Source organism: Entelurus aequoreus, linkage group LG03 (assembly GCF_033978785.1).
Source record: "Entelurus aequoreus isolate RoL-2023_Sb linkage group LG03, RoL_Eaeq_v1.1, whole genome shotgun sequence".
Classification (NCBI taxonomy): Eukaryota; Metazoa; Chordata; class Actinopteri; order Syngnathiformes; family Syngnathidae; genus Entelurus; species Entelurus aequoreus.
Genome location: NC_084733.1, coordinates 91,615,783 through 91,641,124, shown reverse-complemented (window position 1 = coordinate 91,641,124; position 25,342 = coordinate 91,615,783). Strand labels below are relative to the sequence as shown.

The 25,342-nt window shown below is 35.4% G+C and overlaps 2 protein-coding genes across 2 annotated transcripts in view; both read right to left on the bottom strand.

The window, feature by feature from the left end:
• Window positions 1-1,676: 1,676 nt before the first annotated feature.
• LOC133647102 (F-box only protein 30-like) lies at window positions 1,677-20,984 on the bottom strand. Its single transcript, XM_062043216.1, has 3 exons — window positions 20,803-20,984; window positions 9,185-11,170; window positions 1,677-6,713 (listed from the first exon to the last, which is right to left on the bottom strand). The coding sequence occupies exons 2-3, from the start codon at window positions 11,117-11,119 to the stop codon at window positions 6,501-6,503; spliced, it is 2,148 nt and encodes a 715-aa protein (XP_061899200.1). The 5' UTR covers window positions 11,120-11,170; window positions 20,803-20,984; the 3' UTR covers window positions 1,677-6,500.
• A 2,336-nt stretch (window positions 20,985-23,320) lies between these two features.
• Window positions 23,321-25,342, bottom strand: part of LOC133645986 (alpha-tectorin-like) — a 13,212-nt gene continuing 11,190 nt past the window's right edge. The window contains exon 10 of the mRNA XM_062040910.1: window positions 23,321-23,966. Within this exon, the coding sequence (XP_061896894.1) occupies window positions 23,797-23,966 (170 nt within the window). The 3' untranslated portion in view covers window positions 23,321-23,796. The remainder of the gene's footprint in view (window positions 23,967-25,342) is intronic.

The window sequence follows — 25,342 nt, the reverse complement described above, 5'->3', positions numbered from 1 at the left end:
AATCCAACCAATTATTTATTTTGTATCGTACATACCGTATATCATTAAATAATGAAATCCATAATGAAATATAATTTTGCATTAAATGACACATTTAAAAACAAGGGCCAAAAGTAACTAAATAAATCTTTAATAATTACTTAAAAGTGTCATTAAATAAAGTATAATCACATTGTGAAATAAAATACACAATAAACTTGTGCAATAATAAATAAATAAAAATAGAATCAATTACATCACAAAATATTAAAATCAATAATAAAATAAAATGACACATTTAATAAACAGTTTATGTAATTAATTTAAATCATAATGGAAAATCCAACTAATTATTTATTTTGTATCGCACATCATTAAATAATGAAATCCATAATGAAATATAATTTTGCATTAAATGACACATTTAAAAACAAGGGCCAAAAGTAACTAAATAAATCTTTAATAATTACTTAAAAGTGTCATTAAATAAAGTATAATCACATTGTGAAATAAAATACATAATAAAATTGTGCAATAATAAATAAATAAAAATAGAATCAATTACATTTACAAAATATTAAAATCAATAATAAAATAAAATGACACATTTAATAAACAGTTTATGTAATTAATTTCAATCATAATGGAAAATCCAAATAATTATTTATTTTGTATCGTACATCATTAAATAATGAAATCCATAATGAAATATAATTTTGCATTAAATGACACATTTAAAAACCAGGGCCAAAAGTAACTAAATAAATATTTAATAATTACTTAAAAGTGTCATTAAATAAAGTATAATCACATTGTGAAATAAAATACAGAATAAAATTGTGCAATAATAAATAAATAAAAATAGAGTCAATTACATTTACAAAATATTAAAATCAATAATAAAATAAAATGACACATTTAATAAACAGTTTATGTAATTAATTTCAATCATAATGGAAAATCCAACTAATAATTTATTTTGTATCGTACATACCGTATATCATTAAATAATGAAATCCATAATGAAATATAATTTTGCATTAAATGACACATTTAAAAACAAGCGCCAAAAGTAACTAAATAAATCTTTAATAATTACTTAAAAGTGTCATTAAATAAAGTATAATCACATTGTGAAATAAAATACACAATAAAATTGTGCAATAATAAATAAATAAAAATAGAATCAATTACATCACAAAATATTAAAATCAATAATAAAATAAAATGACATTTAATAAACAGTTTATGTAATTAATTTCAATCATAATGGAAAATCCAACTAATTATTTATTTTGTATCGTACATCATTAAATAATGAAATCCATAATGAAATATAATTTTGCATTAAATGACACATTTAAAAACAAGGGCCAAAAGTAACTAAATAAATCTTTAATAATTACTTAAAAGTGTCATTAAATAAAGTATAATCACATTGTGAAATAAAATAGTGCAATAATAAATAAATAAAAATAGAATCAATTACATCACAAAATATTAAAATCAATAATTCCGTAAAATAAATGGACACATTTAATAACAAGTGTAATTAATTTCAGTCATAATTAATAATGGCAAATCCAACAAATCATTCATTTTGTCCCATTAGGCATTATGGTTTTGTATGGCTAAGTGTGGTTTTGTACGAAGGTGCAAAAAAAAAAAAGGCCAGAGTATTTTAGTTTATTTAAAAAAAGAGGAGCCTCTTTATTAAATAATATTATTAAAACGCTTGAGAAGGTGAAAGAAACGAAGCCGGCATCCGGTGGTGAAGCACACTTCACAGCTGGGAGTGAAAAGGTTCCAAAGGCTGAACACAAGAATGGAGGAGGTGTGCTCATTGAACGCACCGTGCCTGACAACTCAACAAACACATGCATAATAATCACAAACAACCTTTTACAGTACATGCTTCATGTGCAAATCCATTATTTGAAAAATAAAATGATGCTACAGAGGCAGCTTTCAGAGTACCACTAAACGTAAAAAAAAAAAAACACACCTGCAAAGATAATAAAAAAAAGACAGCTCTTTTGTGGACATATAAAAACAAAACACTTTTTTTCTTAAAAGTCAGTCTAGATCACGCCATGAAGAGAAAAACAACACAGCAACTGTTGTCCTTACAGTAATATTGATCATGCACTACAGCGCCCCCACCTGGCCAAGTAACAGCATGAGCTCGCCAGGCTCTTTGAAGGCCGCCAGACCAGACCTGCCCTGCAGGTTGTTGCTCACTCCTGCTTTACCTTTTACCTGCTACATTGGATTTAACCTGGCCAGACGGCCTCCGGGTGGCGCACACGAGGCAGCGTCTGCTCCTGAACACACCGAAGGCCGCAGGGAAACGACAATGATTGACATTCTACACGGAGAAAGCGGGAGCGCACGGACGCACGCGCAAAGGGATTCAAACCCTCGGTTTCTCCTGGCAGCCAGACCGACGTGCCACCGCTCGTGCTCCAATATGGTTACAAATTCATTAGCGCAAATACAAACCCCAAAAGCGGTGAAGTTGTCACGTTGTGTAAATGGTAAATAAAAAGACAATACAACAAATCCTTTTCAACTTATATTCAATTGAATAGACTGCAAAGACAAGATATTTAGCGTTCCAACTGGTAAACTTTGTTATTATTTTTTGCAAATATTAGCTCATTTGGAATTTGATGCCTGCGACATGTTTAAAAAAAAGCTGGCACAAGTGGCAAAAAAGAGTGAGAAAGTTGAGGAGTTCTCGTCAAAGACTTATGTGGAACATCCCACAGGTGAACGGGCTAATTGGGAACAGGTGGGTGCCATGATTGGGTATAAAAGCAGCTTCCGTGAAATGCTCAGTCATTCACAACAAATGCCTGAGCAAATTGTTTAAGGACGACATTTCTCAACCAGCTGTTGCAAGGAATTTAGGGATGTCACCATCTACGCTCCGTAATATCATCAAAAAGGTTCAGAGAATCTGGAGATATCACTGCACGTAAGCCATGATATTACGGATCTTGGATCCATCAGGCGGTACTGCATCAAAAAGCGACATCGGTGTGTAAAGGATATCACCACATGGGCTAAGCAACACTTCAGAAAACCAATGTCAGTAACTACAGTTGGTCGCTACATCTGTAAGTGCAAGTTAAAACTCGACTATGCAAAGCCAAAGCCATTTATCAACAACACCCAGAAAGGCCGCCGGCTCATCTAAGATGGACTGATGCAAAGTGGAAAAGTGTTCTGACGAGTCCACATTTCAAATTGTTTTTGGAAACCGTGGATGTCGTGTTCTCCGGACCAAAGAGGAAAAGAACCATCCGGATTGTTCTAGGGTGAAAGTGTAAAAGCCAGCATGTGTGATGGTATGGGGGTGTATTAGTGGCCAAGACATGGGTAACTTACACATCTGTGAAGGCACCATTAATGCTGAAAGGTACATAGAGCTTTTGGAGCAACATATGTTGTTATCATGGACGCCCCTGCTTATTTCAGCAAGACAATGCCAAGCCACGTGTTACAACAGCGTGGCTTCATGGTAAAAGAGTGCGGGTACTAGACTGGCCTGCCTGTAGTCCAGACATTGAAAATGTGTGGATGCTAAAATATGAGAAGGGAGACGGTTGAACAACTTAAGCTGTACATCAAGCAAGAATGGGAAAGAATTCCACTTCAAAAATGTGTCTCCTCACTTCCCAAACCTTTACTGAGTGTTGTTAAAAGGAAAGGCCATGTAACACACTGGTAAAAATGCCTTTTTTGCAATGTGTTGCTGCCATTAAATTCTAAGTTAATGATTATTTGCACACAAAAAAAAATAGTTTGTCAGTGTGAACATGAAATATCTTGTCTTTGCAGTCTATTCAATTGAATATACGTTGAAAAGGATTTGTTTTTATTTACCATTTACACAACGTGACAACTTCACTGCTTTTGGGTTTTTGTAACAGCTTGTAATAATTGTCTGTGATGAGGTGGCGACTTGTCCAGGGTGTACCCCGCCTTCCGCCCGAATGCAGCCGAGATAGGCTCCAACACCCTCGAATTGGGACAAGCGGTAGAAAACGGATGGTAATAATTGTGCTGTTCAGGTGTGATATTTAGTTGTCTTACGCTCATTTCAGTGTGTTGCCGTAGTCAGGAAGTAGTCTTTGCTATTCGGGTGCATGTATTTCGTTGCGTCCTACAAAGTGTTTATACTGTAAGTTAAGGGTGCAGTAAAAAAAAAAAATCGATTCAAATCCTAATCACGATTACTATTCGTCCCAATTCTAAATCGATTTATAATTTTCTAAAACTCAAAAAAAAATTTTTAAATGAGAATACATTTTTAAAAGTACAACAAGGAGGATTTTGAAAAAGTTTCATTACAATTGTTATACCAAATAATACAGCGTGAGAGTCCGTCTGAAGTGAGAGTCATGTTGAATCAAGACTCGATTCTGAATTGAATCGCCGCATCGGGAATTGGAACCGGTTTGAATGTACGGGTGCCCAAATATTCACCCCCCCGCTGCAAGTACTGTACTCATTACACACCCGCTGTGTGAGCGTAACCGGCGTCTTCATTTTACTTTTGATATTGCCATGTAAAAACGCTAATGCTAATCACCAGCATGTATACGGACGGCACTTCCCGTGCAAATCAGTTTGGAAAAGTAAAGCCTTACTTTGGAGCGCCTTCTTTCAGGCATGCTTGTTTTGTTGGCATGCAAAATGACAACTACTTAGAGCAGGGGTCACCAACGCGGTGCCCGCGGGCACCAGGTAGCCCGTAAGGACCAGATGAGTAGCCCGCCGGCCTGTTCTAAAAATAGCTCAAATAGCAGCACTTACCAGTGAGCTGCATCTATTTTTTAAATTGTATTTATTTACTAGCAAGCTGGTCTCGCTTTGCCCGACTTTTTTAATTCTAAGAGAGACAAAACTCAAATAGAATTTGAAAATCCAAGAAAATATTTGAAAGACTTGGTCTTCACTTGTTTAAATAAATTCATTATTTTTTTGTACTTTGCTTCTTATAACTTTCAGAAAGACAATTTTAGAGAAAAAAATACAACCTTAAAAATGATTTTAGGATTTTTAAACACATATACCTTTTTACCTTTTAAATTCCTTCCTCTTCTTTCCTGACAATTTAAATCAATGTTCAATTAAATTTTTTTAATTTATTGTAAAGAATAATAAATACATTTTAATTTTAATTCTTCATTTTAGCTTCTGTTTTTTCGACGAAGAATATTTGTGAAATATTTCTTCAAACTTATTATGATTAAAATTCAAAACAATTATTCTGGCTAAATCTACAAAATCTGTAGAATCAAATTTAAATCTTATTTCAAAGTCTTTTGAATTTCTTTGAAAATTTTTGTTCTGGAAAATCTAGAAGAAATAATGATTTGTCTTTGTTAGAAATATAGTTCGGTCCAATTTGTTATATATTCTAACAAATTGCAGATTGGATTTTAACATATTTAAAACATGTCATCAAAATTCTAAAATAATCTTAATCAGGAAAAATTACTAATGATGTTCCATAAATTCTTTTTTTAATTTTTTCAAAAAGATTTGAATTAGCTAGTTTTTCTCTTTTTTTTTCCCGGTTGAATTTTGAATTTTAAAGAGTCGAAATTGAAGATAAACTATGTTTTAAAATTGAATAGTCATTTTTTTGTGTGTTTTCTCCTCTTTTAAACCGTTCAATTAAGTGTAAATATCATTAGTTATTAATAATAACAGAGTTAAAGATAAATTGAGCAAATTGGCTATTTCTGGCCATTTATTTAAGTGTGTATCAAACTGGTAGCCCTTCGCATTAATCACTACCCAAGAAGTAGCTCTTGGTGTCAAAAAGGTTGGTGACCCCTGACTTACGAGGCAGCCCGCTATGAATGCGCCTGTTTGCCCGCCACGTGTTTACGACGATGGGCGAGTCTGCAAATTAGGTATTGTTGGATTCGACATGAATTGGTAGCACCAATGGAATTGGGTGGGTACCTATAAAGTTGTAGGGGTGACAATGATGAAGAATGTTTGCTGATGTTGTCATTCTTGGTCCTGCCGTGGTTATTTGGTTCTTTGTTTTGACGGCTAAAACTGTAAAATAATTTTTTTTATGTGTATTTCCTAAGTTGCTCCTGGCTAATATGGCCAATCTTTTATTTTGAAGCTTACTTTGCACTGAACAGCACATTCTAACGCTATATAATCAGGCGGATGTTATGTTGCTGCATGGACATAATCGTAGAAATTATTCCTTTGGCTCTCATTTGATGGAAAAAAAAAAAAGAGCACGTGGTGCAGAGTTTGAGGAGTTGGTCCACAGAAACGGGACCGACTATACTTGCTACTTCCCCTGCGGCCTCAAGGAGCGTATCGTCGCGACAGTACTGACGTTTTGGGATATCAAAAATACAAATCAGAGCATGTGATTATGTACAGGGTTGGTTTAACCAATCAGGTTGCAGCATGGCTTAGAAGGATATCAGGTGGTATTTCTGTAAACACTGTAGGATAACACTGTGCTCTCGCCGTCACATGGTGGGCCACACGGGCTTGAGGACGGAGCGCAAACACCTGCCCTCCTTGGTGAGCTCCCGGGTGAAGCACATGCACGGCAGCGGCACCGCCTCGTCCCGCCGCGCCACCGTGTTGAACGTGCACTTCTTCAGGTGGTCGGCCATGCTGCTGATGTTGGCGAACTTCCACTCGTTGACCGTGCCGAACGCCGTGCTGAAGCGCCACACCTGAAGACACACGGCGGGGTGGAACTGAATGAAACTCGTCGGCAAAAAAAAAAGCAGAATCTGGACCAATTTCTTATGTTACATTCTTGGAAAAAATGTTGCATCCTCAGAAAAACACAGTGAAGTAATTAAAAGATGAAATGTGTTCATACAATTGCTGAAATGTTAAATGCTGTGCCTTTTTAATATTAAAAATAATTTAATGATTAAAATAATTATTTAATAATTCTAATAATCCAATAAGTAAAAATAACCACTTAATGGACAATCAGTTTGAATGGAGAATCGAGTTGTATTGCATTCTAAATGGAATGATCACCCCCAGTATCACAATCACACAATCAAACACACAAATAAAATGTTCAAAAATTATTTAAAGCTTAGACTACAATTTGTAGTTCTAGCTACTCAAATGGACTATTTTGTTATTTATTCAAAACAATATTTACACACAGCTGTACATGTATTTCAAATCATTTCAACATTTTCATTTGTGATGTATTTGTCTTTATCCATTGTATTAATTTAAAAAAATCCAAAAATATTTATATAAATAGTCAGCCATCTTTTGTATTACAAAGTAAATTTTTATATTTTTTTTATCCACGAACCATTCTAATTCTTTCTGTTTTATCAAAGTAATAACACGTTTCACATACATACACACTTATATGTTTTTTTTTTACAATCAATTATAATAATACAACAAGTAACTTAGTATTTACACACCAATTTTTTTCAAGCTCAATTTTTGAATATATTTATCATAATTTATTACAGTATATACCAGGGGTGGGCAATTAATTTTTACCGGGGGACGCATGAGCAACCCGAGCACTGCTGGAGGGCCACACCGACAATATTTCAATTAAATTTTGCTCAATATTATTTTTTATATATACCGTAAGATAAATAATAATAATAATAATTAATAATAATAGTAATACTTCAACATAGTGTGTGTAACAGCATTCCATGACTAATATAAATAAATTAACATTAATAATAAATGAGAGTAAAATAAGCACACGTATGACTGAGGAGTCATAGTGTAACTTTGTGTGGTGTTTGAGTTGTCCGACTTTTTGTGTGGCCATGAACGCACCAGTGGTTTAGTGCTATGCGTGTTGGTGACAGATGACTAATTGGTTTTGGCCTGGTTTGTACGGCAGAAAATGACTAGTTTTTCCAGATAGAAGTGTTTTACTCATGTTTTTGGTGTGGTTATGTCCGAATATAAACAGTTTTGCTCAATAAAGTGATGGATATAATTCCTGTCCTCGAAGCATCTCGATAGACGTTACAATAATTGAACGGTGTTCAATTGAACGGTGTTGACGAACACCGTTAGGGCCGCTTGTTGTCACTGTCACTCAAAGTTGCATTGCAAAATTACACAGAATAAATGTGTTTATTTTGTTTAGAATTCAGATGGGATTTGATTTGGTGCGCGGCGTATATTTGCTGCGCGCAGAGGACGCTTGAGCATTACTGAAGACGCCGCACCGATCCGCCTGTCGATCTCACCATCCACTCTTCCCCCACTCGTGAACAAGACTCCGAGGTATTTGAACTCCTCCACTTGGGGCAGAGTCTCCTCCCCAACCCGGAGATGGCACTCCACCCTTTTCCGGGCGAGAACCATGGACTTGGACTTGGAGGTGCTGATTTTCATCCCAGTCGCTTCACACTCGGCTGCGAACCGATCCAGCGAGAGCTGAAGATCCTGGCCAGATGAAGCCATCAGGACCACATCATCCGCAAAAAGCAGAGACCTAATCCTGCAGCCACCAAACCGGATCCCCTCAACGCCCTGACTGCGCCTAGAAATTCTGTCCATAAAAGTTATGAACAGAATCGGTGACAAAGGGCAGCCTTGGCGGAGTCCAACTCTCACTGGAAACGTGTCCGACTTACTGCCGGCAATGCGGACCAAACTCTGGCACTGATCATACAGGGAGCGGACCGCCACAATCAGACAGTCCGATACCCCATACTCTCTGAGCACTCCCCATAGGACCTCCCGAGGGACACGGTCGAATGCCTTCTCCAAGTCCACAAAGCACATGTAGACTGGTTGGGCAAACTCCCATGCACCCTCAAGGATCCTGCCGAGAGTATAGAGCTGGTCCACAGTTCCACGACCAGGACGAAAACCACACCGTTCCTCCTGAATCCGAGGTTCGACTATCCGGCGTAGCCTCCTCTCCAGTACACCCGAATAAACCTTACCGGGGAAGGCTATTCCCCGGTATAAACCTTACCGGGGAATTTATTCGGCTATTCCCCGAATAAACCTTACCGGGAAGGCTATTTAAATACATTTAGTTGATAATTATTTGAAACAATTATATTTGTTTGTTCTAAATGTATTCATTATCATTTTACAAGTAATTAAAAAAATTAATTACATTTAACAAAGAGAAGCTTGAGGAAATTTCCTCGAGGAGGATTTCTACCCGACGACAAACCTTGTCCGTGATCTGCCAGGACGTGGATCCATCTTCCCGCCGCGTCTTCTCCCACAGCAGGACCACCATGCCTCGCATCTGCAGCAGGCTGGCGCAGACGTCCCTCATGGTGCGGGACACCCGGGACAGCTGACACAGGCTGAAGCTGTCCAGGAAGCTGGCCACGTGCTGCAGCACCTCAAACGGAAGGCCGCTGAAGCGGTCGCCGTGAGCGCCTAAGCGACAGGCGCTCCTCGGCAGCTTGTCGCCGCTTTTTAGCGGCAGACCCGGCTGGACGCCGAAGGAGCCCAGGTGCCGGTCGTGGATGATCCGAAAGCCCTGCACGGACGGGCAGAAGCGCCTCTGGGAGTAGGTGCAGCCGTAGTAGGCCAGGGGGCAGCGTTGCTCCATCCAGCCGTTCAGCCCGGCGTGGATGTCGCCGTGGACGTTCTTGAAATGGGAGGAGAACTCGTCGCGTCGGAACAGCTGTCCACACACGAAGGTGAACATGGAGCGCTGCTTGGTTTGGTAGCGGGCCATGCACTCCACCACCAGGTCCAGGCGGAGCGTGTGGAAGGGGCTGGGGTTGGACAGCTGCGGGCTGGCGTGGTCGCACGCCGACGCCGAGGCGATGTCGCCCACCATGGTGTTGGTGGCCAAGATGGCGGAGGGGAAGGAGAAGGTCTGCGTGCCGCAGTCGATGTGGTACCCGTCCACGAACCTGCTGTACGAGATGCTGCGCGCCCCGGGGGAGTCGCCCAGGCAGAAGAGCAAGGCGGCGGTGATGAGGTCGATGCCGTGCAGGCCCATGGGGTCGTCCGCCACCTCCAGGTCGGACGTGTCCACCGCCTTGTCCTCCATCTTGGCCCTGAACAAGTACGGGTCCGACAGCAGCGCCCGGCGGCCGTTGAAGGTGAACATGTTGATGCCGCGCAGCACCTCCACGTTCTGCAGCTTGCGCTCCAGACAGCGGTAGCGCAGCTCCGACGGCAGCTGGTGCAAGAAGCTGTTCCTCACGTTGTCGGCCAGCAGGAGGGGGACGGGAGGAGCGAGCGCTTGGGCGCCGGGCTCCAGCGCCACCACCGGCATGTAATTCTCCGCCACCCGCGGCCAGACGGGAAGGCTGTCCTCCACCGGGTCTTGGATAATGTCCTCCTTTTCCTCAAAGAAAATCTCCACAAAGTCCTCCTCCTCCTCCGGCCAGGCGGGGACGTCTCCACCTTTGTCTGCCCCACCCGCACAGTCCACCCCGCCCACCGCCCCCAGCTCACACTCTGAGTCAGAGTCGCTCCCTTGCATGTCCACGTTCTTTCCCGCGGCGGCGACGTCGTCATCCCCGTTGAAATTGCCGACCAGAACGTCAATGTCCGTAGAGTTCGAGAGAATGTCCAAAGCTGCCGCCAAGCTTCGACTGGACTCCACCGAGGCCTGGTACAAGTCGCTGTAAGGCTCCTCCTCCATCTCCACCGTCCCGTTGGCCGCCTCGCTCGGCGCCGCCGCCATCTTGCCGCCGGCCTCCTTGTCGCCGTTCTTCGACACGGTGGTGGTGACCCTGAGGGACTCCAGGAGCATCCTCTGGTCCTGCAGGGCCAGCGCCATGTCCAGCTGCTCCACCTCGTCAAAGTCTTTGCTCAGGTTCTCGTAGGACTTGCGGTCGCCGTAGCTGACGGGCCAGCGGTTCCACTCCATGGTGCAGCACACGATGCTGGCGGGGCACGTCTCCAGGTGCTGCGCCATCTTGATCCGGGCCACGTTGAAGGGGCAGCCGAAGCCGCTGTTGAGGCACGGCAGCCGCTCGTACGGACACAGCAGCCGGTGCTCCGGGAGCTTGCAGGCGTGGAAGACGGCGCCGCACACCAGCGGGCAGCCCACCAAGTCACAGGAAAGACCCGCCTCTGGTCTCACCATGCATCTCCTGTTGATGCACTTCAGGCAGTGGGGGTGCAGAGTCTCCATCTCAACTGGACTGGTCCTCGCCCGGCTGGCAGGCAAATGGGGGGGACGACCCTGAAAGAAACACATTTCAAATCAACTGCACTTCAATAATAATGATGTTCTACTTGCCGCCATCTTGCAAGTATACCAACTGTTGCCATGTTAACATGCTCATGTTAGCATGCTAACGTTTTATGACAGCATTTTAACTCATTTTATTTGTTTAAACCAAAAATCATGACACTTGACACAGCCTTATAAGTATGTGAACTTATCCCATTCTAGCATGCAGACGTTTTATGCTAACATTTTAGCTAACTTTGTGTGTTTAATTTGAAAAATCATGGATTGTGACACTTGGTGCCATCTCAGAAGTATGCTTAGTTCTTCTATGTTAGCATGCTAACGTTTTATGCTAGCATTTTAGCTAATTGTATTTGTTTAAACCACAAAATCACGGCTTTGACACTTGACACAGCCTTATAAGTATGCTAACGTAGCCTATTCTAGCATGCTAACATTTGAGCTAACTTTGTATGTTTAACTTGAAAAATCATGAATTGTGACACTTGGCGCCATCTTCAAAGTACAGTAAGTTCTTCTATGTTAGCATGCTAACGTCTTATGCTATCATTTTAGCTAATTTTGTCCAAACCACAAAATCACGGTTTTTGATACGTGATGCAGCCTTATTAGTATGCTAACTTATCCTATTCTAGCATGCAAACGTTTTATGTAAACATTTTAGCTAACTTTGTATGTTTAACTTGAAAAATCATGAATTGTGACACTTGGCGCCATCTTAGAAGTACAGTAAGTTCTTCTATGTTAGCATGCTAACGTCTTATGCTAGCATTTGAGCTAATTTTGTCTAAACCACAAAATCACGGTTTTTGATACTTGACGCAGCCTTATTAGTATGCTAACTTATCCTATTCTAGCATGCAAACGTTTAATGCTAACATTTTAGCTAACTTTGTATGTTTAACTTGAAAAATCATGGATTGTGACACTTGGCACCATCTCAGAAGTATGCTTAGTTCTTCTATGTTAGCATGCTAACGTTTTATGCTAGTATTTTAGCTAATTTTATTTGTTTAAACCACAAAATCACGGCTTTTGATACTTGACACGGCCTTATTAGTATGCTAACTTATCCTATTCTAGCATGCAAACGTTTAATGCTAACATTTTAGCTAACTTTGTATGTTTAACTTGAAAAATCATGGATTGTGACACTTGGCACCATCTTAGAAGTACGCTTAGTTCTTCTATGTTAGCATGCTAACGGTTTTGCAAATTATATTCGTATAAACATTAAAAAATCAAGATTTTGGAGATCTGGCACCATCTTAGAAGTATGCTAAGTTTTCATGTGATCACGCTAACGTTAGCATATGGCAAACTGGTAGATCATTCTCCTTATATTCAAAATATAAAGTTATTGGTCAATAGTTGTCCCAAAGTAATCTTTGTTCATTCTCACAAAGCCTGCACGATTAGTTGGTGGTGCCCTCATGCACCATGTGACTGCTCAGGCTCATTGTCTCGCACAATGGCTCGGGAATTTCTATATTATTTTGATTACCGTATTTTCTGGACCATAGGGCGCACCGGACTGCCGATGATCGGGTCTATTCAGGTCTATTTTCATTCAAAAGGCACATTAAAGGGGTCATATGATTTTTTCTCAATTGAAAACACTTTCTTATGGTCTACATAACATATATATATATATACACATATATACATATGTATGTATGTATGTATATATATATATATACATACATAACATTTTGGTGTTGTTTACTTGATAGATGGATAGATAGACAGTACTTTATTGATTCCTTCAGGAAAATTTAAATTCCAGCAGCACTGTACAGTATTGAGATATATTTTAATAAGTACATAACGGAAGTATAAATGGAAATAAAATGGAAAATATAACAACAAGATTACAAATATAACAGTATAAATAAGAATATAACAAGAGAAACTAGGCAGTAGTGAGCATGTTATGAAAATAATTTTTTTTTATCATGGTAATACTGTCGATTATATGAAAGATGTGATGTGTATATTGCACCTTTAAAATGTATTGCACTGTTTTGAGTGATATTGCAGTCTACACGTATCTCTCATGTGTGACTGCCATCTACTGGTCACACTTATCATTACACCATGTAACAAATAAAATAGCGTCGAGGCCGGTAAGCACAACCAAAATGATTCCGTACATTCGAGTTTTGAGAAAATGAAAGGATCTTAAGTGCGCCTTATGGTGCAAAAAATACAGTATTTTTGGTCATATCCATTTACTCAAACATTGTAAGGCTTGTTGTTATAAATCATATATTCATGATGATAACCTCGATACAGAAGCAACTTGTTTTTCTTATCATTTCACCATGTACCAAATAAAATAGCTTCGAGGTCGGTAAGCACAACCGAAATGATTCCGTATATTAGGCGTACCGGGTTATAAGGTGCACTGCCGAGTTTTGAGAAAATTATTTTAAGTGCGCCTTATGGTCATAAAAATACGGTACATCTATTTACTCAAACATTGTAAGGCTTGTTGTTATAAATCATATATTCATGATGATAACCTCGGTACAGAAGCAACTTGTTTTTCTTATCATTACACCATGTAACAAATAAAATAGCTTCGAGGTCGGTAAGCACAACCGAAATTATTCCGTATATTTGGCGTACCGGGTTATAAGGCGCACTGTCGAGTTTTGAGAAAATGAATGGATTTTAAGTGCGCCTTATAGTCTGAAAAATACGGTATTTTTGATCACATCTATTTACTCAAACATTGTAAGGCTTGTTGTTATAAATCATATATTCATGATGATAACCTCGATACAGAAGCAACTTGTTTTTCTTATCATTTCACCATGTACCAAATAAAATAGCTTCGAGGTCGGTAAGCACAACCGAAATTATTCCGTACATTAGGCGTACCGGGTTATAAGGTGCACTGTCGAGTTTTGAGAAAATGATTTTAAGTGCGCCTTATAGTCATAAAAATACGGTACATCTATTTACTCAAACATTGTAAGACTTGTTGTTGTAAATCATATATTCATGATAATAACCTCGATACAGAAGCAACTTGTTTTTCTTATCTTTTCACCATGTACCAAATAAAATAGCTTCGAGGTCGGTAAGCACAACCGAAATTATTCCGTACATTCGTGTTTTGAGAAAATGAAAGGATCTTAAGTGCGCCTTATGGTGCAAAAAATACAGTATTTTTGGTCACATCCATTTACTCAAACATTGTAAGGCTTGTTGTTATAAATCATATATTCATGATGATAACCTCGATACAGAAGCAACTTGTTTTTCTTATCATTACACCGTGTACCAAATAAAATAGCTTCAAGGTCGGTAAGCACAACCGAAATTATTCCGTATATTAGGCGTACCGGGTTATAAGGCGCACTGTCGAGTTTTGAGAACATGAAATGATTTAAAGTGCGCCTTATAGTCTGAAAAATACGGTACATCTATTTACTCAAACATTGTAAGTCTTGTTGCTGAACATCATATATTCATGATGATAACCTCGGTACAGAAGCAACTTGTTTTTCTTATCATTGCACCATGTAACAAATAAAATAGCTTCGAGGTCGGTAAGCACAACCGAAATTATTCCGTACATTAGGCGTACCGGGTTATAAGGCGCACTGTCGAGTTTTGAGAAAATGAAAGGATCTTAAGTGCGCCTTATGGTGCAAAAAATACAGTATTTTTGGTCATATCCATTTACTCAAACATTGTAAGGCTTGTTGTTATAAATCATATATTCATGATGATAACCTCGATACAGAAGCAACTTGTTTTTCTTATCATTTCACCATGTACCAAATAAAATAGCTTCGAGGTCGGTAAGCACAACCAGAATTATTCTATACATTCGGCGCACCGGGTTATAAGGCGCACTGTCGATTTCTGAGAAAATGAAATGATTTTAAGTGCGCCTTATAGTCAGAAAAATACGGTACATCTATTTACTCAAACATTGTAAGGCTTGTTGTTATAAACCATATATTCATGATAATAACCTCGATACAGAAGCAACTTGTTTTTCTTATCATTACACCATGTACCAAATAAAATAGCGTCGAGGTCGGTAAGCACAACCAAAATGATTCCGTACATTCGAGTTTTGAGAAAATGAAAGGATCTTAAGTGCGCCTTATGGTGCAAAAAATACAGTATTTTTGGTCATATCTATTTACTCAAACATTGTAAGGCTTGTTGTTATAAATCATATATTCATGATGATAACCTCGATACAGAAGCAACCTGTTTTTCTTATCATTTCACCATGTACCAAATAAAATAGCTTCGAGGTCGGTAAGCACAACCAGAATTATTCTATACATTCGGCGCACCGGGTTATAAGGCGCACTGTCGATTTCTGAGAAAATGAAATGATTTTAAGTGCGCCTTATAGTCAGAAAAATACGGTACATCTATTTACTCAAACATTGTAAGGCTTGTTGTTATAAACCATATATTCATGATAATAACCTCGATACAGAAGCAACTTGTTTTTCTTATCATTACACCATGTACCAAATAAAATAGCGTCGAGGTCGGTAAGCACAACCAAAATGATTCCGTACATTCGAGTTTTGAGAAAATGAAAGGATCTTAAGTGCGCCTTATGGTGCAAAAAATACAGTATTTTTGGTCATATCTATTTACTCAAACATTGTAAGGCTTGTTGTTATAAATCATATATTCATGATGATAACCTCGATACAGAAGCAACCTGTTTTTCTTATCATTTCACCATGTACCAAATAAAATAGCTTCGAGGTCGGTAAGCACAACCAGAATTATTCTATACATTCGGCACACCGGGTTATAAAGCGCACTGTCGATTTCTGAGAAAATGAAATGATTTTAATACGGTACATCTATTTACTCAAACATTGTAAGGTTTGTTGTTGTAAATCATATATTCATGATAATAACCTCGATACAGAAGCAACTTGTTTTTCCTTTATACTGCCACTTTAACGTCCTAAAGGCCATTTGTGTTAAGTTTAACAGAGCTTTTTATTCCTGAAATGTGCACAACTTTCCCTCGTCCAACAAGGAGCCTGCGGGCCAAATGAGTGACTGGTGTAATGTCGCTTTGTCCGAGACATTTTAACCGTCCAGGATGAAAATAGAGTTCCACTGCATACTGAAGCATGTTTTTGTGCATCACATGATGTCATTAATACATCCCAGTGTCGACATATTATTGCTCGTGTGTTCCACAAACACGGCGAGTGTTCTAACATTTCACAACCGCGCTCTTTGGTTTCATGGAAGCATCACTTCTTGCATGTACAGTCCTGGTCAAATGTTTACATACCCGTGTAAAGAACATCATGTCAACTATAACTCTTTATTTTGTTGTGATGTAGTGATTGGAGCACATACTTGTTGGTCGCAAAAAAACGTTCAGGAAGTTTGCTTGTTTTATGAGTTTATTATGTGTCTACTACGGTATTTTGATCATATCTATTTACTCAAACGTTGTAAGGCTTGTTGTTGAACATTATATATTCATGATAATAACCTCGGTACAGAAGCACATATGTTCCTTTTTGACTCTACTTAAATATATAATGTATTTATATTATTTACATGTGAATTATGCTGTATAATAGACTGTATTTATGTTATTCACATGTGAATAATGCTGTATAATAGACTGTATTTATGTTATTCACATGTGAATAATGTTGTATAATAGACTGTATTTATGTTATTCACATGTGAATAATGCTGTATAATAGACTGTATTTATGTTATTCACATGTGAATAATGCTGTACAATAGACTGTATTTACATTATTCACATGTGAATAATGCTGTATAATAGACTATATTTATATTATACACATGTGAATAATGCTGTATAATAGACTGTATTTATATTATTCACATGTGAATTATGCTGTATAATAGACTGTATTTATGTTATTCACATGTGAATAATGCTGTATAATAGACTGTATTTATATTATTCACATGTGAATAATGCTGTATAATAGACTGTATTTATATTATTCACATGTGAATAATGCTGTATAATAGACTGTATTTATATTATTCACATGTGAATAATGCTGTATAATAGACTGTATTTATATTATTCACATGTGAATAATGCCGTATAATAGACTGTATTTATATTATTCACATGTGAATAATGCTGTATAATAGACTGTATTTATATTATTCACATGTGAATAATGCTGTATAATAGACTGTATTTATATTATTCACATGTGAATTATGCTGTATAATACTGTATTTATATTATTCACATGTGAATAATGCTGTATAATAGACTGTATTTATATTATTCACACGTGAATAATGCTGTATAATAGACTGTATTTATGTTATTCACATGTGAATAATGCTGTATAATAAGATATATAATAATATAATATAATACTGTATTTATATTATTCACATGTAAAAAAATACTTAAGTGTCTTTTGTGAGCGAACTGTGGTGCTGAAATTCCCCCAGGGATCAATAAAGTACTTTCTATTCTATTCTACTAAAAATGTGAGCAAATGTGCTAGGTCAAAAGTATACATACAGCAATGTTAATATTTGCTTACATGTCCCTTGGCAAGTTTACCTGCAATAAGGCACTTTTGGTAGCCATCCACAAGCTTCTGCTGGAATTTTGGACCACAAAATTGCTGCAGTGCAGTTAAATGTGTTGCTTTTCTGACATGGACTTGTTTCTTCAGCATTGTCCACACCTTTAAGTCAGGACTTTGGGAAGGCCATTCTAAAACCTTAATTCTAGCCTTATTTAGCCATTCCTTTACCACTATGACCCAAGACCCAACCTCCGGGCTGATGATTTTAGCTTGTCAAACTATTAATTTGATTTAAACTATTATACAAACATGGGGTCTGGTTCAAATATAGAGATGAGGGTCTTTAATTTGACCTGCTGTTGTACTCTGTCTCAAAGTGTTATCATGTGCTCAATGTTTCCTTACCATCATTGCTATGTTGTCTATTACCATTGTTGGTGTATTCATTCTTCCTACATTGTTGATACAAATGATTGTTACAGTGTAATAATTATTGTTACCTGTGGTAATGCCACTATGATACAACAGCTGTATTATAATCCTTGAACAAAGTAACAGTGAAACTCATGGGAATAATCACTGAATGGAGAACTGGGGGTGGGATTAAATAAATTATCTTTATCCCACTCCCTTTCAGGCAAAACTGGACAATCATGCATTACATACTATACATTACCTTTTGCACTATATTCATTTATATTAGAATAGAATAGAAAGTACTTTATTGATCCCTGGGGGTAATTCAGCACCACAGTTTGCTCACAGTAGACAATAATAATTATAAATAATATATATATATTATATAATATATATGTTTTGCTGCCAATGGTGCTTTACAGAGAGTAAATGGGACAATGAAAAAGGAGGATTGCCTCCAAGTTCTTCAGGACAAACTAAAATCATCAGCCCGGAGGTTGGGTCTTGTTGGGTGTTCCAACAGGACAATGACCCCAAACACACCTCAAAAGTGGTAAAGGAATGGCTAAATCAGGCTAGAATGAAGGTTTTAGAATGGCCTTTCCAAAGTCATGACTTAAAGGTGTGGACAATGCTGAAGAAACAAGTCCATGTCAGAAAAGCAACACATTTAACTGCACTGCAGCAATTTTGTAGTACAAAATTACCGGAGAAGCTTGTGGATGGCTACCAAAAGCACCTTATTGCAGGTAAACTTGCCAAGGGACATGTAAGCAAATATTAACATTGCTGTATGTATACTTTTGACCCTCACATTTGCTCACATTTTTAGTAGAATAGAATAGAAAGTACTTTATTGATCCCTGGGGGAAATTCAGCACCACAGTTCACTCACAATAGACAATAAACACTTAAGTATTTTTTTTACATGTGAATAATATAAATACAGTATTATATTATATTATTATATATCTATTATACAGCATTATTCACATGTGAATAACATAAATACAGTCTATTATACAGCATTATTCACATGTGAATAACATAAATACAGTCTATTATACAGCATTATTCACACGTGAATAACATAAATACAGTCTATTATACAGCATTATTTACACGTGAATAATAAATACAGTCTATTATACAGCATTATTCACATGTGAATAATATAAATACAGTCTATTATACAGCATTATTCACATGTGAATAACATAAATACAGTCTATTATACAGCATTATTCACACGTGAATAACATAAATACAGTCTATTATACAGCATTATTCACATGTGAATAACATAAATACAGTCTATTAAACAGCATTATTCACATGTGAATAACATAAATACAGTCTATTATACAGCATTATTCACATGTGAATAACATAAATACAGTCTATTATACAGCATTATTCACATGTGAATAACATAAATACAGTCTATTATACAGCATTATTCACATGTGCATAACATAAATACAGTCTATTATACAGCATTATTCACATGTGAATAACATAAATACAGTCTATTATACAGCATTATTCACATGTGAATAACATAAATACAGTCTATTAAACAGCATTATTCACATGTGAATAACATAAATACAGTCTATTATACAGCATTATTCACATGTAAATAATATAAATACAGTCTATTATACAGCATTATTCACATGTGAATAACATAAATACAGTCTATTATACAGCATTATTCACATGTGAATAACATAAATACAGTCTAATATACAGCATAATTCACATGTGAATAACATAAATACAGTCTATTATACAGCATTATTCACATGTGAATAACATAAATACAGTCTATTATACAGCATTATTCACATGTGAATAACATAAATACAGTCTATTATACAGCATTATTCACATGTGAATAACATAAATACAGTCTATTCTAAAGCATTATTCACATGTGAATAATATAAATACATTATACATTTAAGTAGAGTCAAAAAGGAACATATGTGCTTCTGTACCGAGGTTATTATCATGAATATATGATGTTCAACAACAAGCCTTACAACGTTTGAGTAAATAGATATGATCAAAATATCGTAGTAGACACATAATAAACCCATAAAAGAATCAAACTTCATGAATGTTTTTTGTGACCAACAAATATGTGCTCCAATCACTACATCACACAAAAATAAGAGTTTAGGAAATGATTGTAAAGTCCAGACAGCCATGACATGATGTTCTTTACAAGTGTATGTACGCTTATGACCACCACTGTACTTTAGGACGGCGTGAAAAGAAGCCCTTTAAACACACCGGGGTCATTACACAACTATGTCCGGGGGGTTTTCCGGGAAAGTAGAAGTATGTGAGCATCACAACAAAGTTGCATACATGATGCATCACAACAAAGTTGCATATATGATGCATCGCCCATGTTGCACTTTACTTTGCTCTTTTTAACAAAAGTCAGCTAATGTAAGTATTGTAACCCGCTAGCCGCACATATAAACTTTTAACTTGATGATTATGAGTTTGATGTGTAAGTAGTTAGTGTGGTGATGGTATAATAAGTACATTATTATGTCAAGTGGCAGAAGTTTGTCAAACAAAAGAACAACATGCTAACGTGCTAACATGCTACATGTGTTAGCTTCTTACCCGGAGTTGCGGGACTCTCGGTGTGTTTGTCGCTTCTTTTATAAATCAGCTCCGTGGACAGAAACAAGCCAAGGGGGTGTATGAAGCGCCCCCAAAGTATGTTTGGTCGCTGCGTTAAATGTCGCTCGTTGCTCGGCTCGCCGCTCCTTCGCCGCTTTTGCACAGTTTTGCAATGGAGCTGCTTTGGGGCGCTGCGCGATTACGTCATCACGCAAGCAGCACATCACGTGGTCTTGGCTAGACCAATCAGAGTGCTCGAGTGGCCTCGATGTCGCCCGTTCGTTCGATTTGCCAAAAAACAACCAAAACAAACCAACAAAAATAACAACAATGTTCAACTAGGATTTTATTAAAATGCGTGGCGATCGTTAGGTGTTTCTACGGAAGCCCTAAGAAAAATTGGGGGGGAAAAAGCTATAAATATGCTGGGGAAAAAAAGTCATCATTGTGAGATAAAAAGACGAAATTATGAAATAAAAGTCCCAATTTTGAGATTAAAAAAATCATTATGGGATTTAAAGAAAAAGTGTGACATAGGAAGTCATAATTATGAAATAAAAAGTTGTAATTATGGGATAAAAAGTCAGAATTGTGAGAGAAAAAGACAAAATTATGGGATAAAAACTCGTAATTAGGAGATAAAAGGGTGTAACTATGGGATAAAAACTCATAATTGTGAGATAAAAAAGACAAAATTATGGGATAAAAACTCGTAATTATAAGATAAAAAAGTTAGATAAAAAATCATTATGAGATTAAAAGTTAAAAGTATTAGATACAAAGTCATAATTTTGAGATAAAAAGTCATGATTGTGAGATAAAAAGACAAAATGATGTGTAATTATGGGATAAAAAGTCATAATTGTGAGATAAAAAGACAAAATGATGGGATAAAAACTCGTAATTATAAGATAAAAAGTTGTAATTATGAGATAAAAAATCATTATGAGATTAAAAGTCAAAAGTATTATATACAAAGTCATAATTATGAGATAAAAAGTTGTAATTATGGGATAAAAAGTCATAATTGTGAGATAAAAAGACAAAATGATGGGATGAAAAATTGTAATTACGGGATAAAAAGTCATAATTGTGAGAGAAAAAGACAAAATTATGGGATAAAAACTCGTAATTAGGAGATAAAAGGGTGTAATTATGGGATAAAAACTCATAATAGTGAGATAAAAAGACAAAATGATGGGATAAAAACTTGTAATTATAAGATAAAAAGTTGTAATTATGAGATTAAAAGTCAAAAGTATTAGATACAAAGTCATAATTATGAGATAAAAAGTTGTAATTATGGGATAAAAAGTCATAATTGTGAGATAAAAAGACAAAATGATGGGATAAAAACTCGTAATTATGAGATAAAAAGTCAATTATGAGATAAAAAGTCATAATTATGAGATAGAAAGTTGTAATTATTGGATAAAAAGTCATAATTGTGAGATAAAAAGACAAAATGATGGGATAAAAACTCATAGTTATGAGATAAAGTTGTAATTATGGGATAAAAAGTCGTAATTGTGAGATAAAAAGACAAAATTATGAGATAAAAACTCGTTATGAGATAAAAATTTGTAATTATGGGATAAAAAGCCATAATTGTGAGATAAAAAGATAAAATTGTGGGATAAAACTCATAATTATGAGATAAAAAGTAGTAATTATGGGATAAAAAGTCATAATTATGAGATAAAAACTTGTAAAAATGGGATAAAAAATTATGAGGCAAAACATTTCATCTCACAATTTCGATTTTATATCTCATAGTTATTACTTACCATTGGGGTATTTTTAGAGGCTTACCTTCTACCAGTGATCACTTATTACAATCAAATCATAATTCAGGATGTTTCTAATAATTTAATAATAAGAAAAAAATTTAAAATCAGAAATTATGACATAAAAAGTAATAAATGTGAGATAAAAAGACGAAATTATGAAATAAAGTCCCAATTTTGAGATAAAAAAATCATGAGATTAAAAGACAAAAGTGTGACATAGGAAGTCGTAATTATGAGATAAAAAGTTGTAATTATGGGATAAAAAGTCATAATTGTGAGATAAAAAGACGAAATTATGAAATAAAGTCCCAATTTTGAGATAAAAAATCATGAGATTAAAAGACAAAAGTATGACATAGGAAGTCATAATTATGAGATAACAAGTTGTAATTATGGGATAAAAAGTCATAATTGTGAGATAAAACAAAATTATGGGATAAAAACTCGTAATTATGAGATAAAAAGTTGTAATTATGGGATAAAAAGTCAATTGTGAGATAGAACAACTATGGGATAAAAAGTCACAATTATGAGATAAAAACTCGTAATAAAGGGATAAAAAGTAATAATTAAAAGCTAAAAAATCATGAGATTATAAATCAAAAGTATGAAAAACAAAGTCTAAATTATGAGATAAAAAATTTTTAATTATGGGATTAAAAGTTAATAATTGTGAGATAAAAATTATGGGATAAAAAAAGTAATAATTGTGAGATAAAAAGACGAAATTATGAAATAAAGTCCCAATTTTGAGATAAAAAATCATTATGAGATTAAAAGACAAAAGTATGACATAGGAAGTCATAATTGTGAGATAAAAAGACAAAATCATGGGATAAAAACTCATAATTATGAGATAAAAAGTCATAATTATGAGATAAAAAGACGAAATTATGGAAAAAAAAATCAAATTTATGACAAAAAGTCGAAAGTAAGAGATAGAAAGTCATAATTATGAGATTAAAAATCGAAATTATGAAAATAAAATTATGATGCCAACTTTTCTTATTTCATAATTTCGACTTTATATTTAATAATTGTGACTTTTTTCTTTTTGTGGCGGAAACAGACTTAAATAGTTTTTAATATAGAAAGAAAGACAACTTTTATATCGCTCTTTTCATTTTGCAATATCTCATTGGGCTCTTCTCTAGTATTCTCTAGAAAGTTGTTGAAGGGAAAGTCTTTATTTCATGGTTGAGTCTCACGAGGCCACCTCTGAGATGTGCTGGATGTTGGACAAAGTGAGCTGGGCCTCCCTGGCCGGGTAGAACCTTCTGGAGCGGACCCACAGCCTCCCAAACACCCCCGTGACCACCAGCAGGACCACCAGCAGACCCCCCAGGACTAAAGTCTCCACCGGAGGGACTGGGCCTGCATGAGGGTGAAAACTGCCATGAGAGATGAGCCGTAGTAGCAGCTACACCACAGCTAAGCACGCAGGCTAGACATACAGTAGGTAATAATCATTCAACAATTTCTCAATATCAATAATTACTCACACATACAAAGTCTCCAAGGCAGAAGTGTATTAGAAAGTATCCAGTAACAATCGTGTCCGCATCACTACGTCATGAACTTTCATGAATATTTGACCACTAAGTGTCTCCAAAAAAAACCAACTTCAACCTAAAGACAGTCCATTTCAGACAATGAACAATAAGTAGGTTAGTGTTTTTCGTACCTACCATTATTGTTTTGTTATTTATAAATTTTTAATGTATTTATTAATTTTTTTAAAATATATTTATTAGTATAAATTGCTGTAAAAAAAAAACGTTTGTATATATTTCATTTATTAATTTCTATTTATTATGAATTGCATTTTTAATATTAATATATATTTTTAATTTATTTCCTCATAAAAAAAATATTTGTATTTATTTATTAGTACAACTTGAATTGAGCTTTAGTTTTTCACTATTTGTTTTAATATAAATTGCTGTTTTAATTGTTTTTATTAATGTATTCATTAATATTTATTAACTATTGCATTTCTATTACTATTACATTTTTTTTTTTATTCATAAAACATTTTGGTCTTTATTTATTAGTATAAACAGCTGTTACTTTGTATAGATTAAATTTGCTTTATTATAAATTACTGCTTTAAAAGACAAACTTGTATTAAGCTTATTGCTGTATTCAATTTGTATTCGTTTTAATATAAATTGTTTTTTAATTCATTTAGTGTATATTTTATTTATGTATTCTTTATTTGTACTGATCATAAATTGTGGTTTTATCATTTATATATTTTTCATTTTTTATATATATATATATATATATATATATATATATATATATATATATATATATATATATATATATATATATATATATTTTTTTTTTTATTTTTTTTTTTTAAATAAATGATTTTTTAAAAGACATACTTGAATTTTGTATATATTACATTTATTTATTTTTCATTTGTATTTATTGTAGATTGTGGTTTTATTATTAATAGATTTCCAATGTATTTATTCATAAAACATCTATTTGTATTTATTCATTAGTATAGATTGCTGTTTAGTTTTTTTGCACAAATATATACACACATATATATATATATGTATGTATATATATATATATATATATATATATATATATATATATATATATATATATATATATATATATATTTTTTTTTTAGTTGTTTTTTTCAAAGTTATAAATTACTGCTTTAAAAGACAAACTTGTATTAGGCTTATTGCTGTATTTAATTTTTATTTGTTTTAAAATAATTTTTT

Excerpts from the sequence above, each read along its gene's own strand:
- LOC133647102 (XM_062043216.1), bottom strand. The coding sequence starts at position 11,119 with ATGGAGACTCTGCACCCCCACTGCCTGAAGTGCATCAACAGGAGATGC. Across the intron at positions 6,714-9,184 it reads CCTGGCAGATCACGGACAAG|GTGTGGCGCTTCAGCACGGC; the intron begins GTTTGTCGTCGG and ends GTGTGTCTTCAG.